Source organism: Sceloporus undulatus, chromosome 4 (genome assembly GCF_019175285.1).
Source record: "Sceloporus undulatus isolate JIND9_A2432 ecotype Alabama chromosome 4, SceUnd_v1.1, whole genome shotgun sequence".
In the NCBI taxonomy this organism is placed as follows: Eukaryota; Metazoa; Chordata; class Lepidosauria; order Squamata; family Phrynosomatidae; genus Sceloporus; species Sceloporus undulatus.
In genome coordinates, this window is record NC_056525.1 from 135,467,718 (window position 1) to 135,484,707 (window position 16,990).

A 16,990-nucleotide genomic window follows, 5' to 3' on the forward strand; every position below is an offset into this window, starting at 1 on the left:
ATAAAACTAATGCAATGGTTTTCTTTGAAGAGGGTGCAAATCAGCAGTTGTCCCTAGTAAATAGGGCAGTTGGAATGTCTACTTTGAATTCCAGCTTTATTCTGTGGAGAAAAACATGGTTTAAACATTTGAGAGCATTTCTTCACACATGCTATATGCAATTTAATACATATAATAGTCTGAATCCTGTACAGGTTCTAGTCCCTATATCAGCTATGCATTTATGAGAGGCAAAAACTGTGTACTTCATAACTCACCCACCTCTGAAATAAGATCCTGTGATTTGCTGATTTATTGATTTAAGAAAGATATTTTACTTGTGTTTCAATTCATACACAAAAACTGGTAACTAACAGTGCTTAAAAATATTAACACTACTCCACTTGTTCACAAGCGTACAAAAAAATAATAATGATGGATTTACATTCAACAGTAAAGCTTAATGTCCACGCTAGGTAATAGTTTCATTGACATTCACATACACAAGCACAGAATAAATATTTCAGGATACTTATAAGAGCATATAGCATACATACAGTACTTGAGTTTTACATAATGAGTGATAGTTGTAGGGTCATAAATTTATAAACGCATTGACAAGTCAAACTAAAACCCAAGGAGGTCATGTGGGAGATAATAACACCAAGACACTGCACAGAGCTAGCAGGTTAGTAGATCTGCTTGTGTGAGAAAGGGTTTGCTTCAGCTTCCTCTGATGAAAATTGGTTTACAAATGTTGTGTACTCAAAGTGCAGAATAAGTAATGCAAAAAGAGAAAGAGAAAATCTTGTATTTCTTAATGCATGCAAGAGGCAGACCCCCCTCCCCCAAACCAGTGACCTGACAGAATAAAGCTGTGATTGGCAGATATAATACAGATGTTTCAGGCATTTTTTAAAGCACTTCAATAGCAGCAGTTATATTTTCTAATAGCTGTAAATTGACTTCTGTTTGGGTTAAAGGACATCATATTTATTTATTTATTTTTGATTTACAGCTATATTCCCTTTATAAATAAAGATATCAAATCACAAATAGCATAGATCAGGTTTCTTTGTTTTCTTTCTTCTTTTTTGTCCTTACTTTTGCATATGTGTTATGGAAAATACTCTGACCTTTTCAGAGACATTATGTGCAAAAGAATGTTAAATAGAGTGGAAACAAGGACATAAAGGAAACATCACAGTCAGTTACATTCCTGAGATGTCAGCCCTTCCTTCCCTTGTTAAACTCTGAGGGCATGTCTGCACAGTGGTTTCAAAAGGCATCGGATGTGCCTTGGATGGACATCCAACTCCCTGCAGTACATGCATGCCAAGGTCTGGGTTGCATGACCAGTTCTGTCTACATAGCTGAATACAAGACGTGAGTATGGGAATCCCCACTCCTGCAAAGTTCCTTTATATATATATATATAAGAGATAATTTCTCACACCCCAGCACTGAGTCAAGAGTGTGGGAGGCTGCCATGCAGACGTTCCCTGAGGGACATCCTTGCTAGGAGAACAAAGGCCTTACTGTGGCAATATGGCCAATGGCTTGAAGAAGATATACTTTATAGTATCTCATAAGAATCATCTGAGTGAGTATTTATTATTATTATTATTATTATTTTGCTGGAGTGTGTATATAAAATATATAAAAGCTCCAGCATACTACACACTAGATTTGATGGATTACGAAAAGTCTAATTGCAATTTTAAAGATAGTTGCCCAGGCCACACAGCATTGCACGTTAATTTCACAAGAAACTTTGTTCGTGTTTTACAAACTCTTCTTGCATTGTATTAATCTGATTTCGCATCATCTAGCCATTAATCAGCACACAAGAGTTTCCAATCAGATACAGGGTGCACAATACCAAAAAATGTTTCACTCCCCCCTCCCATAAGTGTCATCAGAACAGGATCACAGGAACCACAATGCAAAGCGTCCAACCTCGCACTGGCTGTATTGTGAAGAGTCTCCTTTTCAGCGTAGGAGAAAAGAAACTTGTGTCTGCTTTTTAGATTCTGAAAACAAGCCAGAGTGGAGAAAAAGAGTTAACACCAGGCTTAATAAAGCTTTCAAGACAAAACCTGTTAAGCAATCTAGACAGACATTGTGAATTCCCTGCAGATTTTTGAAGTCTTGCACATACAGGAAATTGGTTAACAGTAGGAAGAAGCTGGGAGTTGCTACATAGGAGAAATCTTCCAAGATTACAAAAATTGGCTAAGTAGATTGTTCAGTATAAACCCCTCACTGGTCACTGTTGTCAGTGGTGCTGTTGCCCTTTTCTTTTTTCTCCTGAGCCTTGTTTCCCTTCTTCTTTTTCTTCTTTTTCTTGGTCTCCTCCTTCTTGCCAAAGGTTATGAAGTCACTTTTGTCAGTTTGGCTGTTTGGTGGGTCCTGACGAATGGAGATGATTGCAGGAGATCCTGGGATAATGAATTTGTCTGGCAACTCACCGGGACCAGGCTGCTTGGAGTTGCCAGGTCCGTATTTAAAGGTCCAGCTGTTGCTGTTCACACCAGCTCCAACTGGAGGGGACACCTCACCAGCTTCAGGTTCTGGAAAAAGTCAGAGCAAACATTAAAATCCTATGGCACTAGTAGTACACAAACAATGGACCTGTAGCACGTAGCACCATGAACTTGGGCTCTTCTCATATAAGAGTCAACAATAACATCACATGCATTACATGCAGATTCCTCCAGAAAGGATTTGTTCTCTCTAATTTAAAAATAAATATTTGATGTCCTTTCAAAACACTGAAAAATTAAAGTGAAGGGGATTTCAAATCAGAATGCCAAGACATTATAATAGAAGCCAAATTCCATATGATTTGGGGATGGCAACCATTTCAGTAAAGGAAAAAGATGAAAATATGGTAGTATCTTTATAGTGCATTGTCACAATTGGAATATTACACACATATAAAAATATTTTTTAAAGTTTTCTCTGTCTCCAGGGACATAGAGATAAGTACCTAATTTCACACTAAATGGACTTCTAGTACCTTCACAGTAAGATCCATTCCACGGAAGGTTATATGAAAATAGTTGCATTTTTAAATCACTTCGTCTTCCTCACAAAGATTAACACTACTGCCTTTCAAAGCAGTACTTCTAAAATATGTAAGTTTCAAACTTTCAAACATAATGCAAAGGGTAACAATTTTGTTTAATATAACTACGGTCATAGTCTAAATGAATGGCAACAGGGCTAAAAATCACAGTGTGGTTCAAATAATAGGATATAAAAGAAAAATACATTTGTTTTATGAATGGATCTTAAATATCAACAAAAGTTAATCTATTTCATAAAGATATAACTAAATTTGGAAAGCTGAAATATATATGAAGAAATAGAATCTACGGTTGAGATATTCAGGATAAAGGAGAGGAAGTTATTTTATGTTTAAATGTTTGTACATATATGTTTTCGAATAGTCTTTGTTGTTGTTGTATTGTTATGTCAATATGTTTTTACTGTTTTTAATAATAAAAACTTTATTTCAAAAAAATAGAATGTGTAAGTTTGAAAACAAAAATGCAACCACATGTCCTATTTCAAGAAAGTATCAGACACAGAATAAAACAACAGTTGGGTGCTAGAACAATTGGCTAGTCTACTGAAATAGCTGAGAGCTGGCATGGCATAGTGGTTTTGAGTGTTGTACTATGACTCTGGAGACCAGGGTTCGATTCCATAAAGTCTATTGTGTGCCCCTGGGCAAGCCATTTGTCCTATGCCTCAGGTGAAGGCAAGGACAAACCTCTGAACAAATCTTGCCAAGAAAACCCCATAGCCATAGGGTCACCATAAGTCAGAAATGACATGAAATCATACAACTTCAACTGAAATAGCCGATATATCACTCTCAATAAGCCATTTGTTGTTGTTGCTGCTGCTGCTGTTATACACCTTCAAGTCATTTCTGACTTATGTGACCCTAGGGTAGTGGTGGCGAACCTATGGCACGAATGCCACCAGAAGTGGCCTCAGAGCCCTCTCTGTGGGCACACACGCCATCACCTCGGCACAGAGTTCGCCAGAGTTTGTTACTAGAAAGTCTGAGGGAAATGGCACTTTATGATAAATAAGCAGGTTTTGGGTTGCAGTTTGGGCACTCATTCTGTAAAATGTTTGCCATCACTGCCCGAGGGAAAACCTATCACAGGGTTTTCTTAGCAGGTTTCTCCAGAGGGAGTTTGCCATTACTGCCCTCTGAGACTAAAAGAGTGTGACTTGATGAAGATCAGCCACTGGACTTCCATGGCGAGCAGAGATTCAAACACCGGTCTTAAGAGTCATAAACCAACACTAAAACCCCTACACCACTTTGGCTTTCTCTAACAAGTCATGGAACCAACAAATTAAAGGGCATCTACTCATTAGCCACAGCTAATGGAGGAAGCCAAAGCAAAAGCATCACTGGTCACAGAAAGAACATTTTTCTCACATGAACTTCATGTCATGGAAACCTCTGCAGTGTGCTCATTCCTGCACTTTCCTGCACAATGAAGAAAGCACCAGAAACTCTAAGCCACACAGAAGATAAGGGCTCAGACATATATTAAATAATGTATTGTTTAAATAATGTAATGTTAAATGTAACATATACTGCAGTCAGCCCTCCATTTTTGCAGAGGATCTGTTCCGGACCTCCCTGTGAAAATGCAAACTTGCTGATATTCAAGCCCCATTGGCTTGAATGGTGGCGCATGCCCCATTTAGTCCCCCTCCGTTTGCCCCCTGTGGATATGTGAAGGGCGTGGATTTCAAATCCATGAAAATGGAGGGGCAACTGTATTAGTTCTGCATGTAATTCAAATAGCAGCCACAGTGGAGGAAACCACTGACATGAAAACCATGAGACATGGGGAAGGGGTGCCAAGCCATGATGCTGACAAAAATATACCCCCCTATCCCATGAGCTGCCCCTTGCTCTTTGGAGAAAGCCGAAATTAACAGCAGGAGGAATTGCCTCATAGGACAAATAGCAGTTCTTAGAGGCAATAAACTCCTCACCTTGTATGCAATTTTACAGTTCTTATTACACATACCTCTGTATATGGGCGTAATTTAAATAATAAGAAAATATTCACACACTACCAGTCCAATTTACCAAGCATGTCTACTCAAAAGTAAGTCCCAGTGACGTCAGGTTGCTTACCCAGCTAAATGTTTTTGGCCTTAACATTTCTGCTCTCAGCACTAAGTTACTAGAGCATAAGTGACACTGAACAATGGGACGTATCAGTAAACATGCATTGGGCACTTTGCCTAATGGGTAGGTCCATTATTCTGTATGTGTTGACAGGAAATGAGTTTGCTTGGATCTTTTTGTTTAATCAGAAAACAGTGTAACATTTTTTCTGAGTCAGTAAGTTTTTGAAAATAAAGATTTTACTAATACATGATCAAAATTATTTTCCTTTATGGCTGACAAAAAGATAGATCTGAATAGTTGACTCATAATATATTTCTAATATGAAAAAAATTTGTTAAAGACTTATTTTGATACAAATAAAACTTATTTTCTGCACCTTAATTATGAATTGTCTTGTTGGGGGGATAATTTCAAGTTACGTTATCTAATGTTTTGCACAGTAGGTCATATAAAAACCTTACTTTACTTTGTTAGTGCTTGGTTTTGTGTGTGATTGTGACTCAAATGTTCCAGAAGTCACTTAAACACACAAGGTTCTGTCATATATCTTCAGTCGTCACTTTAACATAATTAAATATTTCTGACTGCAGATTGCGTATCCCTCTCACTTTCTGGGAATAATAAATCACACAGCTGAATGTTACATTTCTTGACATAATACAAATCATGATTCAATCAATCCTTTCTAATGCTGTACAAAATGAAAACAGTTATGGTTTGAATACTAAGTTTATTCCGTCTGTCAGATAAGAGTGCATGTGTTCATAGCCTTTCTAACCAGCAATCCTGACCTAGATCCATAGATTTTCTGAGTCTGAACAGCATCAAAATGAAATGCTAAGTGAAAGGACAAGCAGCAGAATAGGAAAACAATGGGAATGTAAACCATGGGCTAGAACTGTTTCTCCCCATCCGAGCATTATGTGCAACAATGAGTAAACCTCAGGATCTCTGTTTCTTCATTTTACTCCTTGGAATATTGTTTCTTTGCAAAGTTAGGTCTCTGCCACCAGGACCAACTGAGAGGTTAAAAAGACTGGCCAAAAGGGCTGGCATCAGGGTGGAGTGGGTGTGTGGTGGCTGCCCACCTCATGTCCTGACAGCTGTCATGCCGCCCACCCGATCAGACAGCGGGCAGTGTTGCAGCGCTCCAGCTGCACAACAACTACAATCCACATGCCAAATGAGTGTCGAAAAGGGTGCCCTTTTTCTGGGCCAACAAGAAGCTGCATTTTGCTACTTCTTTTTGGCCCAGAAAAACGTTGAATCGGGGCCGCAGCGTGCGGTTGCTGTGGCCCCAATCCGGTGCTCAAAAGGGCAGCATGATGTCACCTCTTTAGGGCCGTCTGTTTAAGCCCCGAGTACACTCCACAGCTCTTCTTCCTCTAAACGGGAGTAGTGCGGTTGTGATGGGGGTGATGATGAAGCATCCATGCAAGGCATTATCATCAGAGGGAGTCACCGTTTCCCAGAATTTATGTACCCATTCTGTGGTACGTTTGCCATCCAGATTATCTCACTGCACATTATAATTAGTCATGATTCTGTAGTCTTTCTATTGTAATTCCTTTCGCGATGAGAGGCAGGCCAGTAAAGCTTCACAGTTATACTAAACCAGGGTGGGTAAAGTGCAACCTTGCGGCCATGTGAGGCCCACAAGCAATTCTTTATGGCCTCAACATGTCCAGAGTAAGGGAAGGTAGATGCTGCAACAATTTACCTTTTAAAATGGCACAAGGTACTCTGTACTATTTATTTTAAAAATATATATATTATTAAAATTTATTCATCCATACATTAATATACAATACATAATTCTCCCTCCCTCCCTCCCTCTGTGTGTGTGTGTGTGTGTGTGTATCTCCTACATTCTATTACAATTTGTCTAAATATCTTTAATATACCACCTCAGTGCTCCCCTCCCCCAGATCCATTTTCACCCTTATATTCCATCCAAAATCTCAGTTCCTCTTGTGGAGGTAATCTCCATCTTCTTTTCTCAGTACGTTCTTGATAAATTCTTTCCAAATTCCATTTGAAACAATTTAAAATACAACGTTTTTAATAAAATCGATTCAAAATAACACTGTTCTCATCCCGCTATCCGAATCGCTTTATTCATCGTTCCCATCTGGTTATTTAAATCGAAGTTTTTACCTGCAAGCGTTCCTACTTGACATGAAATCGGTGTTTAAATAAAGCGATTCTTCTCCTCCATACCTTATTTGGAGCTGTCAATCAATAGTACGTCAGAATGACGTAACGTTAATCCGGAATATTTGGAAGCGATTTATCTTTTGGCATCGTTTCCATTTCATTGACAGCCAGGGAGAATCCCTTCAGAGAGCCCAGAGATCAATGGGAGAGGCTTCTGGCAAAGCGAAGCTCTTTCCAGAGGAACTATGGGATAGGTTTTGGAGGGCAGCATCCTGTCTCCCAAGACAGCCAGGGAGAATCCCTTCAGAGAGCCCAGAGATCAATGGGAGAGGCTTCTGGCAAAGCGAATTAGAGGAACCCAAGCTCTTTCCAGAGGAACTATGGGAGAATCCCTTCAGAGAGCACAGAGATCAATGAAGGAGGCTGCTGGAAAAGCAGGGAGGGAGCACTCTTCCCAAAGATTCTCTTTCCAGGGTTGGAGGAGAAGGCAGATTCCATTTGGGGAGAAAGGCTCTATCCCCCCCCCCCCCCCATTGATCAGAGCCCTTCCCTGCCTGGGCGAGATCAGATGCCTCCTCGCGAGGAGCCTTCCCTTCCTGCCTCTCCTCCGTTAGAAATGGGCTCTCCCCACACAGAGGGGAGGTTGCAATCCACCGGGGGAAGCCTTGTAGTCCTTTGGCAGATGCAGGCGCTTGAGCAGCCGGGACTTCATGCGCTTAAAGCGCTGAAGAGATTAAGCGCCTGTAAACCATTAAAATAAAAAATAAAAATAATCCTTATCTCTTATTGAAAGACCACAGCAGACAAAGGGGTGAGGGAAGCAAAAATGGCGACAGCCACGACGGATGGGGACAGAAAGGGCAACTCCCCCAAGGACAGCCCCCATCGCAGTCCGCTCCTCCCATCCAATTCAAAGGCTGTTGTTCCTATTTAAATACTCCGGTTCCTAACTCGAATCAATGGAAAAACGTAGGTCGGACCCTAGTGTTTTTTTAACACGTGTTAAATGAGGAAAACTCGATTTAAATTTTTATCCCGCTCTACGATTCGATTTGTAGTGGGGACGATTGCGGGTTGCTCTAGAACCGTTCTAGGTTTAAATCGGATCCTAATAGGAATGCCACTCCTTGGATTTGATTCAGAATGCGGGTTTTCACCTAGTGGGAACATCCCCAGTGTCACATGAAACAGCCAAGATCAAAGTCAGGATTTGGAAGATGAGGGAGGATAGGTATATTTCTCACAGTTAATGGTGTGTTGTGTTACTTTGTCCTACTCTGAGATATATTATGGTTTGAAGTTTGTTTAGTTGTTTATTTGTTTATTTTATAGTATTTCTTTATCAACTCCCAGCCCACGGGGGGACCTAAAGCAGTTAAAAAATACACTTTTCCAAAATGCATTAAAAAATTCTTTAAAACTCCTAAAAACAGTCTAAAATCAATCCTAGAATCCACTTTTGAAACAGTTAAAACAGCAGTTTCAAACCCTGAACGCCATGCAAAGCAGCACTGTTTTGGCTGCCTGCCAGAAGCTTAAAAGGTCCGATCCGGCAACCCTACATCAAGAAAGGGCTGGAGAGAATTTTCTTCCCAATGTGCCAACTTTTTACAGCCCCCCTAATTTGTTTCCCCTATGTGTTCAGTAAATGCTTGAGTAGATGGAGCCTAATTTTTCTTACATTACCCACTGTAGGCCGCCACCCCTTGTCAGAAGTTGCTGGGAGAAGTGACCAGAAGACCACTTCTGTCTCCTACCTTCCCTTCTCATCTTTGCCACCACTCCTCTCTCTCTCTCTCTCTCTCTCTCTCTCTCTCTCTGTGGCATTTTCTGTCACCTTATGCCTCCCTCTCTTGCTTCTTCCACCCCACCACTGAATCTCTTACCATTTCCCTCCTTTCCCTCTCTTGCCTCAATTTGCATCTTCACCATGTCTTTTTCCTTGCAGTCCCCCACTTGCATAGCTCATCCTCCTTTCCCACCCTCCATTTTCCCTCATCTTCCACTATGTATAGTCAAATCGGCACAGTATATTGGTTACAATAAACAGATGGATCAATGGGGAAGTATGTGGGGAAAGGGTTTGAAATGTACTTTGAGTCATGATTTAAAAGAAAAATTGTATAAGATGCTGTATCACTGGTATTTAACTCCAGAAAAGTTTTCCAAGATGTATAAGGATATTTCTAATGTGTGCTGAAAACTCAGGAACCTTTTATCACATGTGGTAGACTTATGAAAGACCAAATAAATAAATAATCTGGATTCAAATGCACAAAATGATGAAAGATATATTAAAATATTAAAATTTTAAATTCAACTGAAAACTGAAATCTGACTTTTTTTTCCCTGCTTGGACCTCTGGAAGAACAAATGGAAAAAAGACTAGGAAGATCATACAATACATGATAACATGAGCCAGACAGTTGTATGCAAAACACTGGAAAGACTTGGTCATTCCTTTTCAAGAAGAATGGTTTATAAAGCTTAATGAATTTGCAGAAATTGATAAGTTGACTAATCTTATAAGAGTGGGAACTATAGAGTTTTTCAAAGATGAACGGAAATTAGTGATCAATTATTGCAATAAGAAATGGGCAGTTTAAGATTTGCAGAATGCCATTGATTGTAGTGTGTCACTTATTAACAATTAACATTACTATTAGAATTTAGTTAATTTTTCATTATTATTTTTCATAGACAAGGTCGGAGAAGTAGAATCAGAATTAGAATTAGTAGAGTTAGTTGATACCATGAACAGATAAGTTAGAAGTCATTTGTTAACCCCTGTCCTTATAAGTTAATATAGTAGCAGTGTGTAGGGTTTTTTTTGTAGATGTAGAAGTAGATAAGGGTTTGTTTGGTAATGTAATGGTCTAACTGTATATGTTTGTTTTATATTAAGAAACCTGTTTGTGTTTGAATAATTAAAAAACCAACAACAAATGGACACCAATTGGCATGTCTAGAAACCAGATGAAACTTAGCTAACTGGGTGACATAGTAACCCACCTCTGAAGACTGCCTCAGGAACAGAGGGCAGGTGGACTCAATGGAGAGGCCATCTGCAAACCAAGACAGAACGTGAGCTGTGGGAGTTGCGATGCTGATGAAGGTGGCAGTTGATGATGCAGATGGTGGTGATTTGGGGGTAATTGTGTATCTTCTCCTACTTCTGGTAGCAAGAGAGCTCACTGGAGATGGCAAATGGTTCTTTGGTGAATATGCTGGAAATTTTGTTTCCACCAGCCACAGGTGCATCATAAAAGACCTCTGGATACTCTTGACTCTGAGTGTTGGGGCAGAAGGTGCCAGAATGTCTTACTATAAGAGAAGTTAACATCCAAATTCCATAAGGTGTCCAACTATAAATTCAGACTACAGAATTTTACTTAGTGTATTAATTTAACTGAATTAAATTGAATATGGATGTGTATGTTATTTTTACATGGATGTACATTATTTCATTTTAATTTTAAAATGTCCAACAATATACAATTAATTGCGTTTGGGTTATTTTTTTTTTTAAAGCTTGCTTGAAATGTGCAAGACCTAATCTAAATTTGGACCCTGAGTCCAGTTAATATAATCCCAGAGCAGGATCTGACACTATGGCCCTATCCTGTTCATTTCCATGGGGTAAGTGAAGAAGAACTACCCACTTGTGGGATTCTGCCCACATAAATATCCTTGGCATAGAATAATGGAAGTTTTCTACCCAACTTGCCCTCATTATAAGATTCTTTTTTTCCCCCCAGTCTGTAACCTCATTCAGCTAGTGAAAATGGTTTTTGCTTGTAATCCATTTTAAATGAAGCCTAATAGAACAAAGCTGACCATACAGAGTGACAGGTAAAAATAGCCTAGAATTGAGACGGCTCAACAGGCAGACAAGATGGTTGCTTATTGAACTCAAAGTGAAGTGCCACTCAGTCAGCTATTCAGGGCTTTGGCAGCAATGCCAGAAAGAGTGTTTTTCTTCCTCCACCTCTTTTTACTGACAGAATCTCTTTCTGGGTATGGGAGGAGGGGGAAGGAGGAGGATGGTGACATGTACAAGCTCTTGTAGTCTCCATAGAGCTCAAAGGTTGCAATCTGTCATTTCCTAGGAACAGGTGGGGCTCACTCTACATAATGAAAACTATATTGCCAGCACCATGCTTTGTCTTTGCCTCATATACCTCTGTTGCTTTTCTTTAATAAATCTCTGTCATTAGAAGAGAAACGGTTTTAAAATGCAAGAGCATTTCAAGGACTGAGACAGTACAGGCTTTTACCATGTTCCTCCTTTTCCCAGCAGAAACATTTTTATCTTTGTGTGGCACATTTAATCCAGACAGTCACAAGTTCATATGGCATTCATCATTTCATCCCTTCCCTCCTTCCTTCCTAAGGACTTATGACACCTGGTGCTTTTAAGATGCCATTCAGACAAAAGCTTTTACCTAAACCACATTTAAAGAGACATATTTCTGATGCATCAATTGTTTAAGCCATTATCCAAAGTATGAATAAATACTACATATATTAAAATCATGAGTAAGGGTCAGTGTAAAATAATTTCATTACTACAAACATGCATTTAAAAAAAAAGAACCAGAAAGAGTGCAAGGAACGTGGGCAAAAAATTGCAGACTGAACCCAATTTCTCCTCTCTCCTGCCTTTGTTTATGCTATGCTGACTGCTGCTTTCCCCTCTGGCTGGCATGATGAATATTCACAGCTACAGAGGAGTCCTACATTCTGCAGACTAATTCTGGAACAGCTAGCAGAGCGCAAAATATTGCATGCTTGCTGAGAAACAAGTGTGTGTGTTGTGTCCTATGCTCTCTGCAAGTATTCTGAATGCACTAAGCCTTTTCTGTATTAAAACATCCATGCAGTCTTTTGCTGTTGCTCATCAAGAACAATAATAAATATCGGAACTGACAGCAAAGGATGAGAGGGAGGCTGAAAAATTCGTATCACATCCTGCTAGCCCCAGCTTTAAAGAACAATTTGTTTATCTTAAGCAGGAATCAATAGTCCAAGCCTCGCTCTCTGCATTGGTTTACGTTATTCATACGATAAAGAGATGCAACAGGCAACTCCTCCTTCAAGACAGTTCACTGCTTGTACAGGTTACTTCATGTGTCATCCTTTGGCAAGGAAATCTAGTTCATCTCTCCACTCATAAAAGAAATGCTTTTGAGTTCAGTGGGATCTATTCCCACTGTAAATGCGCACAGGATTATAGCCTATGCTAAGGCAATTGCAATATGTAAGAAAGAGTAAAATTAGTCATAATGTTTGCGTGATCCTATAAAATTCTTAATTATAGTTCATTAATCCAAAATAACTACCATTGCATATTCCTGTACTTATAGCAATAAGGATTGCCAACAATGTTCTAGCCCTGCTTCTGCTCCTTTAGTAGCAGCCTGATACACACAGAAATTTAGCAAATGAAATTTCTCCAGTTGCCATTCCAATATTCTGCCATTTTTGACACCGTGGTCTATTTGTGAAAAGAGAGGATTCATTCCAGTTTAGAAAAAGCTAACAGGGGTCCATTTTACCATCTTAGAAATGATGCTGAGCACTCAAGACAGATTTGGTTTGTAACACAAAATCAGCAGCCTTCTCTGCAATGCCTGATATTCTCCACATTTAAAACAACAAACTCTTCTCTAGATACCTCTCCAAAATTGTGATTGTTCTTCAGATCTTAGCCATTCCCATGCACACTTTCAGCCTTACCGTTTCATCTTTACTATGGATGGGCAATGTGTGGTCTCTTTTTGGACTACAATTCCCATCAGAATTAGCAAGAACTGCCAAAGGCGATTAGGAATGTAAATCCTCAACTATTTCATCCTTGTATGAGAGGGTAAAGAGCTACAGTTGTTTTCTCCCTGCTGTAGAAGTATACTGCAGAGGAATTATTATGTGGAGAAAAAGATTTCTTTAATGTATAATATGCTGATTTTTTTGTTATATTAATGTATTTTTATCTCATTTTAAATTTATATGAGGGTTTAATTGCTGTTTAAATTTTATATACTGTGGTTTTTAACTAAGCTTGTTTAAATCTGTTGGAAGTCACATTTAGTCCTAAACTGGGGGGAAAATGGGGAGCAGCAGCAGCCACTGCCTGAAGCAGCCTATTATTATTATTATTATTATTATTATTATTATTATTATTATTATTATTATTATTTAGGGTGGCCTTTAACTTTTAAGTTACTGTGCAGAAGAATATTTTTAATTGAGTTTGTTATGCTGTTGTTGTTTTTAATTGTATGAAATACATTTTCAGTGTACAGTTGTCCCTCCATATTCCCTAGGGTTAGGGGAACAAGACCCCCGTGAATATGTAAAAACCGCAAATAACAAAAACACTGTTTTTACCTGAGAGGACACCTCTCTAGGAATCTCTAAGTCCTCCAGTGCAACTCTGTGGCCAATGCCCAAAATACACTGACCATAGAATGGCACTGGAGTAACTACAAATGGTCTTTCAGTGCAACGTTTAGTTAAAGTTGACCACAGAGTTGCACTGGAGGACCTAGACAGTCCTAAAGAGAACATAATAATCAAATCCGCAAATATCAAAGCCACAAATATGGAGGGATGACTGTACTTTGTTTTAAACCTGATGGAAGCCACCTCGGGTGAGAAAGGTGAGCTATAAAATAAAATAAATTTGAATAGTCTGACTCTAGTTGGGGCTAACACTGTATTTAGTCCAAAACAAGTGCAGAATATAAGCAATGCAAAACCAACAACAGTGCCAAGATTTTTACTGCTGTGTCATTAAAAGAAATTCAGGAGATGAAGCATTTCCTAGCATGCTGGGAAAACTGTAATCCACTGAATTCTCGCTTGTCATCGGCCCATTAAAAGCAGAGGAGCACTGCCTGAAACACTGAAACAGCCCTGACATTATTTTATCTCTCACTGTAGCTGTCTGTAAATGAATATTCACCGATCCTATGTCCCCTGCTACTTAAAGGAAAGTACATGAGGATATTATAGGTTTTTCAGGTGTGCTTCCTAATGCACCCTTGATTTATGGTGGGCCACACCAGCAGTGACACCACCATATACTCTTATGGTAATTCATTAATGAAATTAGTCCTATAATATATGTTTGTAATAATGACTAGTCCCCAGTTTAATAGACTGAAGACTAGTCTAAATTAGGGGGGCTTCCTCCTAAGGGAAATATGGCAGAATTTATCTTCTCCTAGAACACAGTTATCAGAACAAAGTTTTAAAAATAAGAGCATGCAGAGACTAAAACAGTTCAGATAAGAGAAAAACATTGTGTTATGTGGAAATATGATATATGGACATAACGTAGCTTTGCTTGTGTCAACGCAGGTCTGTCAATTTCTGAAACAGCCTTTTAAGTAGCAATCTGATCTGCAAAAATTAATAGATACAGATGTATACCTTCAATGATTCTGCTAAATGAGGGCCTGCTTCCACCAACTGGCCACTGTAAGGATGATGAACTAGGGTACAGCTTAATATTTGGCAGCTGGAGTGCAAAAAAGTGCAATAGGAGAACCAATGATAGCCAGTCCAATGCTAGGTTTCCAGTGTGGTGAAGTGCCAGTACCAATAGCCACTGGCTAGGCCATATTTACTACATCACTTTGTGTTTTGACCATCAAAGCTACACATGAGCCTCTTCAATGCCTTCCACTTATCTTCCATTGCCTTTCAGTAAGACTATTTGCTATTTGAGCTGGCTATCAAAGGGTGCAGGTGAGGAGAAAGAAGACATGGTGCTGATAATTTTCTTTTCTTTTTTTCAGCAGTGCAAGCCATTTTTCTCTCTCACACGAGCAAGTTGCAGGTATCTGGGCACTGTAGATATGGCTGGCTGCAATTTCCATGGGCACAGCATCTGGAAAACTGCTTTTGTAATCATGGGAATTGCTAACAGCAGAATCTGTGATCAGCCACTTAGGCTGAAAACAGTTGAGGTTGTTTCTTTGCATGAAAAAACATCTATGAAATGAATTGAAATATCAGTAAGAGGATTTATTTAGAAAGTCTGAAAATCGCCCTGTTTTATTTCTCCTGTTGCAGATAAGATTATGTCCTTCCCTTCCTGCTCTGTGTGATCCTGTTGTACACAGTACAGTTAGCACACAATATTAGGCAGGCATTGTATTCCTTTCTTTACCTAAGGGAGGTGGGAATGTGAGTAAACAACTGAATGGTTCCTTGGGGAACAACCCATCTGTTGCCGTAACTTACACAGTCTTTGTTCATTCATTACCCCCTTCTTATAAGGGGGAAGATAAGTTTACATGTCTGTTGTATGTACAGCTAAGACAATAAAATAGCATCGTGCATCCACTGTCTGAATGCAGTTGCCCCTTATGATAGAGAAAGAAACTATGGCGGGTTACACACCGCCATTTAGTACGTAATGAATACGTACTAGGGTTAGGAAGGGGCGGTGCTTCCGCACCCCCCTAACCCTAGTACGTATTCTGTACGTACAATATGGCGGCGGCCGTTCCACACGGCCGCCGCCATATTTACGTATCAGATGCTGTGCGTCCGCACGTGTCGTGGCGTCTATGACGTCGCGAGTGCACCCCTGGTGCCTCGCAACGTCATAGAGGTGCCACTTAAAGAAGCTCCATTTTGGAGCTTCTTTTTCGGTCCGTGCGGGAGCTGCGCGGTGTGGCTGCTGCGGCTCCTGCACAGAGCAAGCGGTGGCGGCAGCAGACCACCGCAAAGTGGCAGTCTGTAACCCGCCTATATTTAGAATTTTCATATAGCTATATACACAGGATGTGTATGTATGTATGAATGTATATATGCACACACACACGTGTGTGTGTGTACACGTAGATATAGCAATACATGTTATATGCCTTCAAATTGTTCAATTTCTTGTTGTATGCCTTCAAGGTAAGCCTAAGGAGTTTTCTGGGCTGAGAGTGTGTGACTTGCCCAAGGTCACTCAGTGAGTTTCCATGGCCAAATGGCTAATCAAACCCTGATCTTCAGAGTCATAGTCCAATGCTCAAACCAGTATAACACACCTGATCATACAGTACATTCCTGTTAGTCATAAAGCATTGGCATTCTTGGTTTCAATTTCCCTTTTATTTGTTGGATTGTGTAGGAAAAGCTTCTTGTTCTACCTTTTTTGTAGAAGCCTTTTGTTCTGCCCTTTCTTTTACATCTTTGGATTGGTTATTATAATAGTTCTCTCTGTACCTATGCACAAGCCACTGAACAGTTGCATTCAGGATTCTGAACCTATTTCTGTCACATTTTAGTTTTGCTTCTCACCTAGCCTTAACTCCCTGAAGAGTTGTATCTATGACCCACTGAGGCTTTTCTTTCTTTTTGGCTATAGATAATGGAACTTTTTACATTCTCCCTTGACAATATCCCTGGCTTTGGTTCAAAGTTCTTCTGGCTCCCAATAAATTTGCCTTATTAGTGAAAATCTATTTTTTTACATGATCTTTAAATTCTACAGGGAACTTCTTCAGGATTTATTTTGGCACAATGATTTATTTAGTGTGCTTCTTTAGTTTTACTCTCATTTTTGATATAAGAAATTAATTTTCTATGCTATAATCTCCTCCTCTTCTTGCTTTTGCAGAGAGAATTGAGCTTCTCCATGTTGTGCTTCCAGTTAAGTATTATAATTTT

At 39.4% G+C, this 16,990-nt stretch overlaps 1 protein-coding gene across 1 annotated transcript in view; it reads right to left on the bottom strand.

Annotated features, from left to right (window-relative positions):
* Positions 1-269: 269 nt before the first annotated feature.
* Positions 270-16,990, bottom strand: part of LOC121927764 (protocadherin alpha-C1-like) — a 91,832-nt gene continuing 75,111 nt past the window's right edge. The window contains 1 exon segment of the mRNA XM_042461631.1: positions 270-2,552. Coding sequence (XP_042317565.1) covers positions 2,242-2,552 — 311 coding nt within the window. The 3' untranslated portion in view covers positions 270-2,241.